We start from the raw sequence: 18,705 nt of genomic DNA on the forward strand, positions 1-18,705 counted from the left end.
ATGCGGACAGTGGACCGGCGTAGATAAATAGCCTCCATGATGGGCAGTCATGTTCAGCATGCTGATGAAGCTCGCTCGTGGGGTGACCATTTTGCATAATGACTTGTGTCGCAGATGTCGGGGAGAAGGCTATGCAAACCTCAATACATGTGTTTGGTCACGCCATGGGTACAGTGGTCAGATAGGCGATGTCCGACTTGGCGGCGAGGTCGAGCCCAGCAACAGAGCGAGAGCGCAGAAGAACTGTAGCTAGGTAGCTGGGAGTCTTCCCAACGCATTTCTCGAATCCTTGTCAGGGGCGCAAAAAGGTACACGCCACGGACTCCGCCACTCCAGAAACGCACACCAAAGCGTTACGTTCTCTGCTCATCCACCATGGGACGAGTGACGTGCCGCGACAGCCACCAAAAAAATCTTCCACAGGGCCATGAACAGAGGAGTATCATACGCACGACGGAGTGGTGAAGGAGAGATTCCCCCGACGAAATATCACTCAGGAGCAGCCAGTCGATGACACGCTGTCGCATGTAGAATTCCAAGGTTTTCCCGGGTTATGCTTGCAGCTGCAATGTGGTCTACGCTGTAACTCATGCTGGGAAGAAATATTACGGATGTTTCGTGCCTCTTGCGGTGTCTGTCGAATGGATGTGTGGGTGTTTGCAGACACTAGATTAATTTCACGCAACGGCTTTGACCGATCTCCAGCTCCACATGGCAGGTTCTAGACTCCAAGGGTCTTCCCTCTTGCATAAAAAATCGGAGCGCACTCCGGGTAGAATGACCAGGGTCCGCGCCGAAAGGTCCGATTCGTGCATGTTTACACCTACGGAGCATCCGAACACGGCGCACTCCAGACGACGGCATAGCCACGGACTCGGCTGAGCAATCGCTCGGCTGAGCAATTGTCACGCGGCCGGATGTCACAAAATGGATGGTTGAGATACGGACAGGTATCCTGCTGAAGCGAGCAGCCAAGGCTGTGCACCTCGGACGACAACGCGTGGGTCAAAAGATGTCCCCGAGAAAGGTGTCGAGGAATTGTCATCTCAGGGGCGCTCATTGAAAGTACTTGTGGCTGAGTGTGAATATCATTGAGCACCAGGCAACCCGACACAGGCTTTCTTTTCGTAATTTATATTCACTTAAAACTTTCAACAGGCATATCTGGGCGCCTCCTTCGGTACCAGAACTCTTTCATCGTGAGTCTTGCCCAAACATGGAGGCGAACCAGAGTCTGCACCCTGAAGGGCGCGACGATCCTGCCTCATTCCACTCTCCGCCGCCCACCCCTTCTGGCTGCGAGATCGACCCGACGGTGATTGAGTCTTCACAGCTCTCTCTGGGCCCCAATGACCTCGATGAGCTCCGTCCACTCGCAGTGACCACCGAACTCAGACTTCCTCGAACGCAGCAAACTAGGTCCACACTGTCGAGGATATTCAAAATCCCGGCCACTTTGAGGACAGGTACCGCCGCTTGGCGGTTGCCTCTTTCACAACTTGCAGGACAGACACGTCTCGGCATATTCTGGAATTGCATCACCGGCCTGCTCGGCTTCACCTGGACAGTCGAAGCGCTCTACGCGCTTGGCAGCAACCAGCATCGCAGAACAGCGGCCGATAATATCGTTTGGCGCACAGGAGATTGCAATGAGATTTCCCATCTGAATACCTTCATCCACGCCCTAGTCAACGTTGCTGCGACTGGGCTCCTCGGGAATTCCCTTTATTGGATGCAAGTCTTGTCGGCGCCGAACACATCCCAAGTCAGAGAGTTCCACGCTCGTGGCCAGTCCTTGAAAATTGGCGGTAGCAGTTTCAGGGCTGCTTGGCGATTACATTGGTGGAGATTCGTCTTGTGGTTACTCATCGGCGCAAGCTCTGTGCTTATGCATTTCGCGTAAGTGTTCGCCATCCAGGAAGTTCGCGCACGTGTTGGAAGTTTGCTCACCGATCGTGTCATAGTGTCAATGCTGCTGTGTTTACCGCTTCGCCATACGTCGTCTATCCGATGGTTGGAGTAACATCAGACTGGCGCAGTGCAGAACAAGATTGGGAAACAAACAACGCACACGCCGGGATAGGCGTCCTCGGGGTGCAGAGATCTTTAGAGTGGAAGAATTCTACAGGATACCCGTCTATCTTCCAGATCCCGCAACGCATGCAAACATTTGAACGTATCGATAAGAGCAAGTGTATCGATTATTTCATCTCGCCACTGAACACGACTCGCGAACTCGTACTGGTTCTCGACCGAACTTCAAGCAAATCTAATGCTTCCGGCTCATCACTTTTGCTTGGGGACTTTCGTGTGTTCAGCACCGACAATTTCCGGAGGGCACCGAACTGGATCTGCTACATCGCTAAGGCGAAGAGGGTAACCTCTCGCCAGGAAGATTTCCCCTGTACTCGTGAGTGGGCAAACGAGTTCCAGGATACTTGGCAGGTTCGTACACCTTATATGCCATTGCGAGATCAGGGCGTCTTCCCGATATTTAACGTTTCGCACTGTCTGGTTGGGGAGGTGGCTGACCAATCTACGCGCTGCAGCTTGCTTTTCGACCACGATCTTTTGATCTTCAGTGTGGTGTGTATCATGCTTCAATTTGGCACCGTGCTGATCATCGTGCTCTTCTGTCGCACAGGAGCTCTTGTTCACTGGGGCGATTTGGTGGCTGAATGCCTTCGAGGGAAAATTTTACCTGCTGTAGAGCTCGAGAAGTCCGACAAGCGTTGGAGCAAGCGTTCGACGGTGAGAAAAGGGACAGCGATTTGGCCGAACAAACGCAGCTTCTGGATACATGCCGTGCCGGTCGGACATTGGATCTTCTTCGCAACCACGTAAGTCTTCAGGGACCTCATATCTTTCATTGCCTTGGACTTTGCAGATAATCCTCTCTTTGGAGAAATAAGTCGATACGATGTGATATTGCCGCTCCGAGATTACTTTCCGTCCCTCAAGCACACGATAGACAAGAACATCACGCGTGCTAGTGCCATTGTAGCCAACTTCCCGCAAGTGGCCCTAAGCTTCATGTACGTCGCTTCACTCAAGGTTCTCAACCGTCAGCATATCGCGCATGCGTTCCTCAAGTACATAACAATTCCAAAGAATTTGCGAGTATCCGACCCGGAAATTGATTTATCTACAGCCAAGGGCGAGCCGACCCTATCGACCCAGCTCAAACGACCCCATGTCTTGCTTTGGAAGCAGCTCAAATGGTTGTGGTCGCAGTGCGTCACCCTTTGGATGTGGTTGCGAAGGAAGCCTATTGAACGAAACCCTCCAAGTACCGAATTCCTCTTTCAACGTCAACAGCATCTCACCCTCCCTGACAAGTACCAATACTCGCTTGTCTTGGCCAAGGTCGCGCTACACTGGGCGTTCTCTCAGAGCATCTTCGTGCTCGGCATTACAACCTGGGGACCGGGCCCTGCGGGTGTGCACCTTGTCGATTTCGACTCCGCCGCGATCGGTTGGTCGGCCATGGGCATCATGATCTCTATCATTCTCGGGTGCTGCGTCTTTGTCTTTTTGCTCGCCCACGGTGTACGAAAATATCCCTGCGCGCCAAGAGATTTGACCCGGCTCGTATGCGACAGCAATGCGCTGGTACTGATGTCTCAGACAGATTTTCCAACGACGGATGATACTCAGGATCTCGCGCTACAACGCGTGAAGTTGGGTGTAGCGCGTCACTTCCGTGATGTCTCGAACGGTCACATCGGTTTTGGATTGTACAACCTCGAAACGCCTGTGCCGGGCATTGAATACGACATTCCGGTCTTGGATATGCCACCTTGGCGACCTCGGTTTGCGGGAAGAATACGGGCGATTCGTACTGCCCTCGGAGTGAGCGGCAGGTGCATGAAGTCTCTTTGGAAAATTTCCAGCAGCTGCTTCGAGGCGCTGTGGAAATTCATTTGCGGAGCCACCCGTTTCCTCTGGCAGTCCGCCCGATCTTTCACGAGCCGTGGTGACGTTCGTATGCCTTCGCCCGCTCAGAATCTTCCTCTATTAAGATCGATGTGACTCCACGAAGTCACAGCGCTCTCGGACTTGCTATGACTCCTCACGGCTTCCCTCCGTTGTGTGAGATGCTGGATTCACCACAGATTGGACGACTTGTTGCGGTGTTTTCCAAACAGACTTATGGTCTGCTCGGTGGCGTTGGTGGAGCGTTGCTCATGACTCCTGCCTTTGCCAGCATCGGTAATTTCTCCGACCGAAGAAGAGTCGTGGCAACAGTAATCGCCAACACAAGCGGTTCTACCAGCGGAATGGTCATCCTTCTCCTACTACAGAGCGTTATCGATAGAATTGGCGTTCGCGTGGTCCACTCGTATACTCGGTTTTCTTCTTTTTGTCCTCGCAATCCCTGCAAATTCATTCAAAGATCCTCAGTGAGTTGTTGGTCTGTGATATTGAGATGATGATAAAGTATAAGGGAAAGTTTCAGAAGTTTATGAGATTCCACAGCAAGTTAGCTAGGAGGTCCCGTAACTGATCGCTTTCTGGAATGCGAATCTTTCCTCTTAGAATATCAGGGCGAGGGAAGGAAAATGAAGGGGACGGAGGTAAACGGACGCTCGTGTCTGCTCTCGAGGGGAATAGAGTGTTTATAATCGTGGCGAATTTGTATGTATACCATCTTGTATGATCTGAAATGGATAAAGAGGGTGGTCTCGGTGCAAATAAAAGAAAAGATAAGTTCAAAGCGTACTTGTAAATGGATTTAGCTTTTGGTCGGGCATCTGGATTAACTTTGGTTCGCAGCCCAGACTAGATCGGAGAGAAGACCGAGCTCCACCCGGGCACTTTGGTTTACAATCATCGGCGCTTCGATTCACGTGCTGCAGGAACGCCTCTCGTGGCAGCGGCGATCTACATGATCCGTTCCCTTCCAATCTTGACCTCATCTATGTCTTGCACGATTCGCGTCTTTCCGTGATCAATTCTTCAAAGGTCCTCCCTCAAGATCATCTCATCTCTCTTGTTAGTTTGCGTGCTGGGATTTGATCCTTCTGCTCCACGTGCGCTCCCACAGTCACCAGCAAATGAATACAGCCCGACTACATACATTCCGAATATACACTATAGGACAAGACAAACACCTGTGCAAGTAAGCAAACATCTGTTTAAAATGGTACCAATCGCAGGTTTCTTAGGCGCCGTGAACAACAATACGCGGCTTGGTCACGGACCTCTCAATGCCGTACGCACGCCAAGATAACTTGGCCGGATGTGCATGTGGCTTGACAATTGCTGTCACAGCAGCTGGAGGCATGAACGAAACAGAACAACCCCCCGAAGAGTGCTGTCGTCGATATCGCGATCGGCACTTGTTATTACTTCTTACTGCGCCTTCATCATGAAATCCTGCATCGATCGACAATCATCGTGCCTCGAAAGACTCAAGCTTCGGTGATGGATTACCTCTTACGATGCCTCGTCTAATTTCATACGTGACGCATGGAAAATTGAAGGCAGATCACCTGCATATACAGTGCCATGTACTGTACTGTACACATGGATTGTATGTACATGCGATGGCCCTCCTCATCAATCGGGTAAACGTGCTCAATGCAGGATGTACGAACGTCCAGAATTCCGACATCGGACGCACCATCTACCTCCTGCATAGACGGACCACTGTACTTGTCTCCCTCGCAAATGGGCGAGCAGACTTGCTGTGCGAAAGACGCATGCGCTACGCACGATCAATACATGTAGCGCATTGGTAGATACATCGGAATCCGGCAACGTTGCACATGCAGGGACCTTCATATCCGGACCTGCGCATACGACCAACGCATCTTGGTAACACAGAGTGAGGAAATCATCTTGCAAAATCGAGTAATGCCGTTACGTCTGGCCAGCAGCGAGCTGGGTTTGGTCGCCTCTATAACATCATGATGGCTACCAGGGCGGGAGGTTCTCGTCAGCTTTGGCAGCGCTCACCATCTGGGCACTTTGGATGCGTCTGATACGCATCGCAAAGGAATCGTGTGATCCGAATCTCTTCCAATCTAGCGCGACTCATCTCCGATCTGTCCCGCCACGCCGCCAGATCACATCGACGACGTTCTATCTTCATTCCCGCGGCTCTGTATCTCAGGACCCAGGATATCCCAGCGACATCGCCGTTCCCGACACTTCTTCAGGGAGGAAGGCAGTGCTTCCAACGGCGTGGATCACCACAGGAGAGAGGGCTCTCGTCCAACCAAGATCGTGAAAGAGGAAAGCAAAATAACGGCATGTTCTAACTCCATTCAGAGGATAGATCGATGTTCGCCGAGGCTCTACGATTCGAACCACTGAAATACCATATTAACCACACCAGAGGAGAGAAGTCGAGTGCGGTGAAACCTTGCGAAACCCTTTCCTCCGCTCACTAATTCGAGAATCGCCGTGATTTAGCGCTCGGATCTCTTTCCAGCTCCACCATCGGCTTCAAAGGCCCTTTCCTGACACAGGCTGTCTGTCGCTCAACCGATCGATCAGGATCTCACGCAGACGCCGACGAGAAACAAAGGACCTTGCGCCGTCGGCATGGTATGCAGGGAGCAGGAAGCGGAAACAAGTTCCGGCGTGGAGACGACAAACACACGGAGAGGATACGTGAAGCTCGGGTGTGGTCCTCGGCAGCGACAATTCTCTCTATCATTTCATTGAAAGCGCTGTCCTTCCAGACCATCGCTCATGGGCTCACGACAGCGATGAAGTTTTCACCGACGGATCTTTGGAAAAGGGGTTGAAATGTGAACGTGTCCCTGTTCAACCTCCGTCCTATGCTCCCAAGATAGATACATGACCCCAACGCAAAGTCGCAGCGGACGCCGGATCGATGGAGAAATCTCTGAGCACATTCGACAGCATTCCAGTACAGAGTCTCCAGACTTGAGAAACGTGTTCTTCCTCCAATCAGAGGCAATTCTTGGAGCACCTGCAAGTTGGTACGTTATCGTCGGACCTCAGCCGTCAAAAGTCCCTGATTCCGCGAGCCTTGCAACCAGACTTAACACTCACATGCGTGCGAACAGGCCGACCTTTCAACGCCCTTCAAAGTGGTCCCAGAAAATTCCCGGGCTTGTTGCAGCACCTCTACGGTCGACCGTTTTGGCTGGTGAGTAGCCCCCATCCCGGAGAATTTACATCGCCGCAGAGTCGAGAGCATGCAATATCGGTATATGCATACCTCATCGCCTTCGACTTCAAGGTCAGAGAAGCTGCTGGGTGCGGGTTCCGACATCCTCTATCGAGGTGGGATCCCACGCCCAGCGCGATTAATCGAACGCGTTCGTTGCATCCCACCTCGATTCCGCAAGGGGATATAAGAGCGAGCAGATCGACTAGCGATCAACATGCCCACCGTCGTCCTTAGCCTAAGGTCGGCGACTGTCATCTTTGAAGTAAGTCGTCTTATTGTGCTGTTGACCCATCACGGAGAGTACCCTGTGAGCCGAATCGATGACAAAGCCCATCAAAAGAAACAATCCAGTAACTCCATCCATGCTGGTGGAGTACAACAGGTCCTCTTCGTGACACGACCACGGCTTCACTAACCCTAACCGGACTCTCCACAAAACACGCCCAAGAGCCGTTGACTTTAGTCAGCAAAAACTCCATGGCAAAGACCAAGATGAAACCGTGTAGAGATGACGAAGTATTCACCATGATTTATTTCATCGTCCTATTCGGACGTGAGCAAAAAGATCGCAAAAGCAAAACATACAGCACGAGGGATTCCCACGTGGTCACCCACCGTAGTACTAATCTCGCGGTCAGCTGCTTAAATATGGGAGAGCGGACGGGATCCCTTGTTCTCAGCTGCCTGTGGCCGTATGTGCTACTTAAGTTGTCTTTGACGTATATATTGCTTGGTCATTGACTACACAGTTCTGTGTCACCGCTGCTCGTCATACCACCCGAGTCAAATCAAATGCATCGTGGTAGACAACTTCACCAACGTTCGAATCACTCGATTCACTAATTCAGACGCCCAACCACGTTCGTGACTGTCTTTATGTGCGTCACGACATCATTGAATGCGTTTGCGATCATCAATTTGGAGAACGACTTGTCCAGGTTGAATCTCCCAAATCGACGGACCCGCGAGTCATTCGACCTTACTGTGATGAGGCAGAAATTACTGCCGTACATGGTGAACGCAACAAAGTCCTGTACAAACACACGAATTATAATAATACATGTCCAATTTCTTCAACCACCGGGGCAAATTTCGGCGCTTCTCATGTGCTCAAGTGACATGTCCTACGGTTGGGCCACACTCAAACACGGTGTGTTCACGGTGTTGCCCCAAGGATGCTCTTCTGAAGTGCTTCCCGATCGCCACTTCGTTGCACGAGTTCGTGAAACACACCTCCCTCTCTTGCGAGCAAATTCCGCGGACTGTCGAACTCGACCAGCTTACCGTGGTCAAGGACGAGAATCTTGTCGAAGTCCGCCACGCTGCTGAGGCGATGGGCGATCACGAGTAAAGTGCTCATGTTCCGGCCGAACTCGGCCCGGATGGTTTCCTGCATCAGCGAGTCGGTCTCCGCGTCGACCGACGAAGACGCTTCGTCGAGGATCATGATCTTCGGCCTTTGAAGGATCGCTCGAGCCAAGCAGATCAATTGCCGCTGTCCCTGCGAAAAGTTCCGTCCGCCCTCTGCGACGGGGCTGTTCAGCGCAAAGGACTGCAATCCTGTGGCCCGATCGGACTTCAAGTGAACTCTGCGTAGTGCATCATCGAGTTCCAGATCTGAATGGATTCCGCGGGGATCGAGGTTTAATTTTATGGTGCCAGCGAATAGTGTCGGGTGCTGTGGGACCAGGGCCATGGCCCTGCGTAGTGCAGTGAGCTTCATCGCGCATGCGTCAAGCCCGTCTACGCGGAAGGTACCGGAGCTCGCTTCGATAAAGCGGAATAGAGCGAGTGCAAGAGTCGACTTTCCACTGCCGGTGCGCCCGACTATGCCGATGCGTTCATTGTTCTCGATGGAGAAGGTGAGGTCTTCGAGCGCTGCTGGTAGCTCAGGTGCATACCTCACAGTGAGATTCTCAACCTCTATCCTGCCCTGAGTCGGCCAGAAAGCGGGCGGCTCGTGTCCTTCCTGGGCCTCACTTTCCACGTTTGCATACTCGGCTACCCGCTCAAGTGCCGTCATATCCATCTCAAAAGTGGAGTAGGAGCCGATTGCATCAGAGACTGCCTGGCTGTATTGCAACACGAAGCTGATGGCAAAGCCGCAGAGAGAGGCGGATACGCCAAGCCTGATGATCAGAAACGCGATAGCCGTGGCAAAGATTGCTCCGAGGAAGCCGATTCTCAATTGAATCCACCACTTAAAAAGCCACACACTCCAGGATATCTTCGAGAAATGATCCATTTTAGTGAACATGGCCTGGAGGTATGTTGACGTGAGCCCAAACGCCCGGATGGTGGTAAGTCCTGTAATGCTTGACGTGAAATGCTCGAGAATCGGCGATCTGGTCACGCTCTCCAACCTCTTCGCCTCGCGAGCAGCTTTCAAGTACAAAAACGCGAATCTGAGGGAAATGGAGAGAAGTAGCGCTGCAGGAATTAGGACATAGGGCGAGACCATCACACTCGCAACAACTACAGCGAGGATTTGCAATGCCCAAACCAGAAGCTCGGCAAGGTTTGTGCCAAGGGCGATGTCCATGGTGAACATATCCGTCGTGAGCCGATTGAGCACCCTCCCCAGAGGGACTGTGTCGACCCAGCGGAGCGGAGCGCCAAGAATCGCCGCTAGCATGTTTTGGAACATGGCCTGCGAGAATCGCAAGGAGGCCCAACGGACCAGGAAGAATCGCAGCGTGCCCATCAAGCTCGCAGCCATGGAGACACCCACATACAATCCCATCCATTTGAAGAAGTCAAGGGGGACTTCCGTCGTGGCGATATCCTCCCGCAGGGTCACAGCGAACGACATGAGAGAATAATAGGCGTCTCGATGATGCGTGGCTGCTGCATAGCCTGAGCCCGTCCACAACGCAAGGACCCAACCCTGCAACGCTTTGTCAGTCCCATGCTTCTTGATGATATATACGCTCGTGGTGGAAACTTACACGTCCAAGGAGGGCGACTGTATAGAGCAGCGCCGCAAGAAAGCCGGCCGCCCATGACCATTGCAGCTTGTCGCCGACTTTGAAAAGTTGCAAGTACGACTTCAGCCGGCGCGCACCGATCGCTCGGGTTTCTTCGGCGATGAAGATCTGAGCGGTTTGTTGGGCTCCTTCGACAGCGTCCTGGTCACTTGACGAGCTCCTCGGTTTGCCATTGTCTTCCGCTACATCATCCAAGTCATGACTGCTTATGTGCTTGGAAAAGCCTTCTCTTTGCTTGAGTTCGGCGAGGGGCCCGCTATACAAAGCAGTGCCATGCCCTAAAACCACACAGTAGTCTGCCTTCGGTAAGCATAATCCGGTATGGTGGGAAGCAAGGATACGTGTCCGATCGTCTGCGAGTCGTCCATGGATGCCGTGGTCAAGCACATGCTTCGATGTGTCCGCATCCAGTGCGCTGAAGATGTCATCCATGATGAGAATCTCTGCGCGCGAGTAAAGCGCACGAGCAAATGACACTCGAGCCCGTTGGCCGCCGCTGAGGTTGACTCCGTTGGCTCCAATCTCCGTGCGATCGCCATCCTCGAGGATTTGAAGGTCCCGCTCAAGGCCAGCGGCGAAGACTGCTTCATCGTAGCGAGCCTGGTCAAGTGGCAACCGCATCAGGATGTTACTACGGATGGTACCGTTCTCGATCCAGGGGTTCTGTGGAACGTAGGCGATTGCGCCGGGAACGATCCATGGTTTGAATGTTGCCCGCCACATATCTTCGCTGCTGGAGGCAGTGTAGATTGATCCTGAAAGGGTCTCGCATTCGCCTAAGATTGCAGAGAGCAGAAGACTCTTACCGGTTCCTGTGCGGCCAGCAATGACCGATAGGCCTTTGGAAGGAAAAGTGACCGTCAGGCCGGAGAGCTTAAAGGAACTGTCCGCAGAGCCTTCCTGCGTTGGCCATGCGATATAAGCGTCGTCAAATTGGATCCGATCTGTCTCGGCCTTTGAAGTGACCTTCTCGGGTTCCGCGAGGAATTTGTCGATGCGATCGATACTGACTTTGGCTTCCATCGCTGCAGTCAAAAGATGCGGCAGGGCGGCGAGTGCCACCTCGAGGGACCCGAAGATTGACATGGCAGTAAAGGCAGTGGAGGCCTCGAGCCGACCGTGAATGACCGCGTAGACCGTGAGAGCTACGGAGGATATCAGCAACGGCCCCAAGATCCATGTCGCCTGAAACCCGGTCTCGTAGACGATCGACTTGAAATTCTGTCGCACTTCATGCTCACGGATTCGAGTAACCTTCTCTTGCCAATGTGATTCGAGCGACGAAAACTTGATCTGCCGCAGGTTTTCCACCATCTCCCGGACGACTGTCGTGCGGTGATCACGCGAGGCCATGAGCCCGACTTGGAACTTCCCATAGACTTTGGCCACGTAGAAGTTGACTGGAGATACTGCAAAGTTGGCGACGATGCCAGCAAGCAACGCTTGCCAGCCGATCAGCCAGGTCAGCAAGCCGCAAGCTACGATGAATTGCAGGATCGAGGAAGGGATCAGATGATTGTATGACGCGCAGTCGGAGATGCGCTTGGCATCCAAAGTCACCAGATTGAGCGTCTCGTGTTGCTCTTGCTGCTGCTGTTGCTCGGCCTGTCCGGAATCATCGCCCTCAATGTCCTCTCCAGCACGATGGATGTCCTTCCGCCGCATGCCCTTGGCGTAGATGAGAGCTACCAGCTCCGAATAGATGGGCACGGCGAGATGGGAGTACGTCACCCACCATAACCAGGCGGACGATGCCGAAGTCAGAAACATCCCAACACCTAACGCTGCGGCCCAAATGTTGCGGTCGCCCCATTGGTCCGTCTCCAAGCTGCGGAGGATTGCAAACAGGGCAAGTCGAGGTGCGAAGCCGAAAAGCGCGTAGGCCAGCGCAAGAAGGAGCTGCCGCAGAAGCCCATACCGATGCACCATATACAGTGCTTGGAACAAGCTCTTCCCTTTCACCTTTTCTGCGTCGAGATTCGCGCGTAGAACTTCGGCGCGCGCTCGCGCGGGGAGCTGCGGCAGATCCTTATGCTCCAGGCTTCCTTGCAGGCGTCCGACCGAGGTGATGGTCGGCGTCACAAAAGCGAATGTGAGCTTGCTGAGCAGGCTGACGGTGTGTTCCCGATCTACGAGCTGTCCATCGTGGTAGACATCGGGACGTCGTCGGATAGCGAGGCAGCATATCGCCCGGAGGACGGCAGCGGCGAGGGCGGGACCATCTGGCGAAGCAGTGATCTTGTCACCGTATGAATGGAATTCTTGGAAGCCTGCCCCGGTCAGGATAGCAAGGCCAAGGCTAGTCCAGAGCGCGTCATGAGCGAGACCATGTCTTCTGGGAAGTGGCGCTCGGGATGAAATGATGGCATGGATGATGGAGAAACACTATGATTACCAAGTTAGAGTTTGTGCGAGAGTGGGGAACACGCTCGTTGACGGCTACAAGGACACGAACCTACCCAAGTAGCGCTTTGGATCAACTGCAATGGCAGTCTGTCATTGGAAAGCACTGGGTTGATTGTGACCACCGTCGAGATACAGGCGCAGATTGCCCCGATTGAAGATAGTGCCACAATGCTTCTCCACCACCACTTGTCGGAGAAGGCCTTGAACGATTCTGTCGTTGCCGTGCCGTCCTTGTCATGGTAACTCTCGAGCTTCTCCCGGGAGTTGTATGACAACGACGACGACGATGAAGGCGAGGACGCTCGGAAGCTTTTATTCAAAAACATCAAGCGGAGAAAGCTGAGGATGGCGATCGTGAGGCCAGAGGCCCACGCAGCAATGGAGGGATCAATCATGCCATCAATAACGAGAGAAGCTTCTACGATACCAAACACGGGCAGAATAGAACAGAGCAAGACACGAGATGCACGATGATCGTGTACGATCATGACATATCTCCGGTGGTAGCACTGTATTGTTTCAACCCCCATGTAATCCAATTTCTAGCACAGGAGCCTACCCACCACAGCCGTCCAATGGTTCTACGTATGGATAGCCCGGATTCCCAATCGGTCCAGAGACACATCGGCTCGTCTGCAACTGTCTGGCTATTTGTTACGGGTCAACTGCCAAAGGGCGGTTTACTCGAGGGGATTCTTGAGAATGAGTGGTGCAACAGGATATCTGAAAGGGGCTTTGATTCCAATGGTTAAGTTGGTAACATGAGTTCAACACGAACAGACATAAGGTCCATTCGTCCTACCTATATATGTAAGTTAGGTACAAAGGAAATGTGTGGATCAGTGACTTGGAGTCGCCAGCGACTCCAGTGCTCTGATCTGGAGCGGTGCTCTGGCTCTGGCGTCTGCTCCAAAGTCCTGCTCCTGGATCAACGCTCTAGCTCAGGCAGCTGCTCCAAGGCGCTGCTCCTTAGGGTTCTCCTAACCCTTGCTTGCATCGTGGTTCTGTAGGGTGTGTGACCCTAAGGTTGGCGACACGTGACTTGGATCAGTGCTCTTGCGTGGCTGTCTGCTCCGGTCCGCTCCAGGATCGTAACATAGTAAAAGTATAGAGACATTTTTATATAACTAGTTATCGAACATACTATTAGCTAGAAATATACTAATTACTAATAGCGTTAGCACTAGTCTTACATTGACTAGTCTAGTAGGGTATCAGCTAAAAAGTATTAGTACGTCGGACAGGTCGAAATAACCTCGTTAGTATACATATAGCTGTATAGGGATCGGTCGAGACGATACCATGAATACGTCAAGGGTGATAGTGCGGGCATTGAGGGATCGATCGGCTCCTGGTGGTGGGTGCATTTTCCTGGCGATTTGTCTTCCCTTCAATACAGCATGTCGGCCCGGTGAACTCTGAGACTCTGTGTGAATACCGCCGCGGACAATCAATCGTGAAGACCCATCATTCCAACTGTCAGGTTGCCAGCTTGAACGGAAATCATCTCGTTACCGGTCATATTTTGCCATTTGATCCAACAGAAAAGAGACACGGCCATGAGCGGCCTTTTGAATAATATCTTGCAGCACGTCCAGGACGACATCGGACAGAATGGCAGCTCAAAATACTGGGCGGTTCTCGCGCTCGGTATCACAGGTTGGGTCATGTTTCGGATATTCAGCACAGGCGTTGTGGTGAGCAATGGGACCACGAACTTTCTATTAATGCGAAGGACATTGCAATGCTGACACTTCGGCCATAGATCCAACCATCGAGAGGGTCGAATTTTCCACCGATAGTTCAATTGACAGTGAGTGGCCCCTCGCCTTTGCCATTTCCATGTGCGGCGGCGGCGGCTGACGTCAGAGCCAGCGGCATGAACAATTCAAAGACCCGATCAATTCGTATTCCAGGGCAATGCGAGAGCATGGAGACATCATTGCCGTGAAGAAGAAGGATAAGATGGAAATTGTCGTCTCGGAGAAATATGTTCAAAAGGTTCTTACGGATGAGACAAACTTCAGCTTCGAGCAGGGCGTAGCGGACGTACGTATACAGATCTTTCCGGTCTTTGAAATATACATAAAATGGCTCACCAGGCATGCGTGGGGGATAGGCGATGAACTTTGAGTTCCTCATGGAGTTGACCGAAGGCAAGATCTTCAAGATCATGGCCGACGTGACGGACCAACTGCTTTCGAAGCGAATGGACACGATTGTACAACAGGGTATGAACTCTTTAAGGTACAGCTGAGCAGACACAAGGGCAGGAGCACTGATTCGTTCTAGTCTCGAACGTATTCTTCTCGCGAGCTTCGGAATTGGCACAATCTGCAGGCAAGGGCCCTGTCGATATTTTTGAACATTGCCAGAGCACGGTCGCGGACGCAATGGTGCTCCTGATTCTTGGCAAGGTGAGGACAATTATCTGCTTATATTTATTATCATCGTTAACCGTTGAAACAGGGCTTCTTGACTCGCGCGAATGGTGACGCGGTTAAACTCGCGGCCAACGATGTAGCCGAGCTGGGAGGTATTTATCAAAACCGATCGTACTTTGCCCGAACTTTTCCGTGGCTTTGGCGTCCTATAACCTGGTTCGAATCTTCTGCTTTGCTCCCAGACCCGTTGATCAAGAGCTGACAATATCCCCAAATCAGGTTCAAGGTCGTCGTTCTTCGATTCATGTTCGGTCTCATGATCACTCTTGGACGCCCCATCTGGGCTGAAATGACACGTTTGGTGGAGTCCCCTGCAACCTATGATGCAACAGTCGACGAAGACGTGACATTACTCGCCCTGCTTGTGCGGAAATTCGCCTCGGAAGATCGGAAGCTGTCGCTGGGAGACCGTGGCAAGATCTACCTTGTGCTCATCAGCACGATGTTTGCCTCAGTCCATCAAGTGTAAGTCTCTCATGAGACGCTGCTGCGGTGTTTCTCAGCGGTCATTGGGAAGTACTGATCATTCCTCAGTGCAAGCACAATGGTGTGGGTGTTCCTCGAATTGGCCCTCCGACCAGAGTACCAAGAGGAGATTTACGAAGAGATCAAACGACAGATGCCCAACGGGCCGGAACAACTCACTCACGAGGCCCTGAAACAATCTGCCCGCGTAGACTCCTTCATTCGTGAGACCATGCGGACCAAGGGTGATACGTTCAGCACCGTACGCATGGCCATCAACAACGTCCAGCTTGGTCAATACATCATTCCCAAAGGTTTTCCCTCCCTTCCGCTGATCTGTATTCTGATCTTAAAAAGAAGGCAATGCTGACGAGTTCTGCGCAAAACACTCAGGCTATACAGTCCACCCGAACGCTTACCTCGCCCACAACGCACCTTCGGAAGCTGGCGAAAACCCGACCGATTTCGATGGCCGCCGCTGGCTGGGAAAGAACAAACCTGCGGCCATGAGCGGCCCTGGTAATCTCGCATGGGGTATGGGCAGATGGGCCTGCCTGGGAAGATACTTTGCGGTTGCCGGTATGTGATTAGCCCCGAACTTTTCTCCTAGGTGTTTCAATCTCGGCGAGGATACTGATTCATGCGCGCCCGCAGAGATCAAAATGATGGTTTTCTCGCTGCTGTCGACGATGCGCGTGGAAATTGTAGACAACAAGTACGAGATTGCGGATCTTTTGATGATTGCGAGTGCGCCGCCGATCGCCTCATTTAAATTGAGGACTTTGTAGCAACGTCGGTTCGTGTGCTTGCCGATCGCGGAACTCAAGCGATTGAAATGAGATGATCTCGGGAATGACGGAAGAGGCGAGCTCGAAGGGTCACTCAAGCCAACTTGGATCAGTGGTGATATTGCTATCGCACTTGGCTCGTTCGCTGCGCTTATTGCATCCTCTAATGTAGTCATTACATTATGAGATTGGTGTATGAGGTACTAGAACTACTGGATTTTACGATGTAAAAGAACGTGTTGAATGAGCTATATTCCTACCTATAAGCAAGTCATTTAAACTCATACGTCTCAAGATATCTTTATTTGAAGTTAGCTATGATAAGAATAGATGAAACTTCAAAATCGCGTAGACTTTCGCTTTACCATGTTACATACTTGATATACTATTGTTTCTAGTCGATGAAATGAAAGCGGGGTAGCTTATTACTATATATTAATATGTATTTCGCAGACAGCGACGACGGCTATGTTATCAATCTCTCGACCAATCCATCGTTTACTAACCTATCGCTTCGAAGTTTCGGCCGAACAAGTTCCAAAGACTCATCGTGTGCTACAACCTTGCGAACAGGGAGGAATTGAACCGATGATGACCGATTTGATGACGTCTCACGGGCCCAAGTTCGAGATCCCTCAAGAGTTTGCCTCGCAGCTTCGCTATCGAGAAGGATCGGTGGATCAGAAGAACGATGAAGAGCTTCTGCGAGGTCTAACCGAGCATGTGCCCGTGACATCCGAGAAGAACATCTGGGCATTTTGGGTATGCACGGGCAGACAAACTCCCATTCCCCAGGGTTGAAAAGATGCTGAGCATCCTCGTCGTTATAGGATAAAGGGATCCAGTGTTTGCCAGCATGGTGTCGACGTAACATCTGCGATTGGATGCGGATCTGCAGTGGCACCGGCTGGACTGTTCGGGTGCTCGATGTCATTCCCGGCTCACCCAACCATTTCTTGAAATTTCTCCCCAAGGACATGCTCCCGTCTGCCATCGTGGAGGATGAGATGACCGGCCCCTACACCGGCGCTCACTCTTCGGATCTACTGTCGGGCGGGCTGCTCTACCTGTTCGGGGGCACGTACATGGATGTCGGCTGCATTTTGTTACGAAGCCTTGATGACATTGCGTGGGATGAGCTAGAAGATTCGTCTTCGGCGTATCGCATTGCTGTCCCGCTCGCATATGGCCAGACAGCAGCGAACCACTTTGTGATGAGTCGAAAGGGAGACCCGTTCATCAAGCGATGGTAGGTTAATGACGCGCGCGCCCAGCAGGTCTAGATCGAAAGCAATCGCTAACGTCTATGGACAGGCACGAGTTGTGGATTCATCTATGGAAAGGTCGCAAAGATCACCACGGCCTATTCGATAACCCACTTCTTTCCAATATCCCGGCCCTTTCCACCTACGATCCCGTCAAGTCAGCAAAGTTCTCGACGTTGGGGGTGACCATGGAGCCTCGAGAATTCATGGAGTATATCGGACAGGTGCTAGCCTGGCAGCGCTTGACCCTGCTCGAGGATCCGGGAGATGCGGATGGCTTCAACGGGGCCGAGTATTGGCAGAAGCATGTGTTCGCGTTCGATTCCCATGATGAATGCTTCGGCCTCGAATCCTGCGTGGGATTCAAGGGCGAGACGGGATTGAAAGTTTTGACGACCAGCATGGCAGACACTGCGACAGACGAGTACCAAACGGCGTATCGTGCCATCTGGCGGACGCTGACGGGCTCTTCGATGCAAAAGGTTTCGCATTACAAGGGAATGACGCAGGATCCTTGCCTCGGCACTCTTCTCGACATGCCGGAACATGAGGGGAAAGATGCCGCGGCCGGCACTTTTGCTGAACTGCTGAGATTCGGCGCCGTCCACTTTCAGCAAACGAGGAAAATCGAGCAGGTCGAAACAAATCCGCCACCACAGATCTTCAAGAAAGGGCTTTACGAGGTTTTCTGATGTTCCTCTTCCAGGTCGAGGAGGTACGAGGAAGTCGGCACGGCGATCAGAACATCGACAAGAGAGGCAAGAGGGATCGTAGTAGAACCGACGTATACACTGCTTGGTAGCTCACAATAGACGTGCTCCACTTCTCGTATTGGAGAGAATGACGAGTTTAAGTATCATCACCACTGACAACTTATATATGTTCCGACAGCACGCACACAACCAACACGAAGCCAGCGCGCTGGACTTGAAGCACAAATGTACTCCGCGACAGTGGCAAGGTTTGATGAACAAATTATGAACCTCGTACCTGGTCGCATAACCTCGATTGGAAAATGACTACTCCATCTTCGAAACAACATTTCCACCTTCCTTTCAAATACCACGGGAAGCAAGGAACCGTTCGAGATCCGTCGTCAAGGAGAATTTGTCGCTCGAAGGAAGAAGATGCACTATTCGCAATTAATGCAATGTATTTCTTCACAGTGATGAGAGGGCTTTAAAAGCGCAAGATGTATAT

At 52.1% G+C, this 18,705-nt stretch overlaps 4 protein-coding genes across 4 annotated transcripts; 3 read left to right on the plus strand and 1 right to left on the minus strand.

Annotated features, from left to right (window-relative positions):
- Positions 1-1,216: 1,216 nt before the first annotated feature.
- K489DRAFT_413837 (uncharacterized protein) lies at positions 1,217-3,679 on the plus strand (the record flags this gene model as incomplete). Its single annotated transcript, XM_033608092.1, has 4 exons — positions 1,217-1,899; positions 1,965-2,840; positions 2,913-3,549; positions 3,632-3,679. The coding sequence occupies 4 exons, from the start codon at positions 1,217-1,219 to the stop codon at positions 3,677-3,679; spliced, it is 2,244 nt and encodes a 747-aa protein (XP_033455404.1).
- A 4,320-nt stretch (positions 3,680-7,999) lies between these two features.
- Positions 8,000-12,869, minus strand: K489DRAFT_365011 (P-loop containing nucleoside triphosphate hydrolase protein; the record flags this gene model as incomplete). Its single annotated transcript, XM_033602713.1, has 3 exons — positions 8,000-10,037; positions 10,099-12,522; positions 12,597-12,869. The coding sequence occupies 3 exons, from the start codon at positions 12,867-12,869 to the stop codon at positions 8,307-8,309; spliced, it is 4,428 nt and encodes a 1,475-aa protein (XP_033455405.1). The 3' UTR covers positions 8,000-8,306.
- A 966-nt stretch (positions 12,870-13,835) lies between these two features.
- Positions 13,836-16,503, plus strand: K489DRAFT_384983 (cytochrome P450). The gene is made up of 10 exons (XM_033605989.1): positions 13,836-14,240; positions 14,309-14,356; positions 14,419-14,592; positions 14,663-14,774; positions 14,836-14,960; positions 15,013-15,143; positions 15,207-15,452; positions 15,522-15,766; positions 15,846-16,031; positions 16,107-16,503. Exons 1-10 carry the CDS (start codon positions 14,103-14,105, stop codon positions 16,238-16,240), a joined length of 1,539 nt encoding a protein of 512 aa, XP_033455406.1. The 5' UTR covers positions 13,836-14,102; the 3' UTR covers positions 16,241-16,503.
- Positions 16,504-16,843: 340 nt separating this feature from the next.
- Positions 16,844-18,197, plus strand: K489DRAFT_391264 (uncharacterized protein; the record flags this gene model as incomplete). Its single annotated transcript, XM_033606676.1, has 3 exons — positions 16,844-17,002; positions 17,071-17,489; positions 17,555-18,197. The coding sequence occupies 3 exons, from the start codon at positions 16,844-16,846 to the stop codon at positions 18,195-18,197; spliced, it is 1,221 nt and encodes a 406-aa protein (XP_033455407.1).
- Between the last annotated feature and the right edge of the window lie 508 nt (positions 18,198-18,705).

Source organism: Dissoconium aciculare (genome assembly GCF_010015565.1).
Source record: "Dissoconium aciculare CBS 342.82 unplaced genomic scaffold K489scaffold_19, whole genome shotgun sequence".
NCBI lineage: Eukaryota > Fungi > Ascomycota > Dothideomycetes > Mycosphaerellales > Dissoconiaceae > Dissoconium > Dissoconium aciculare.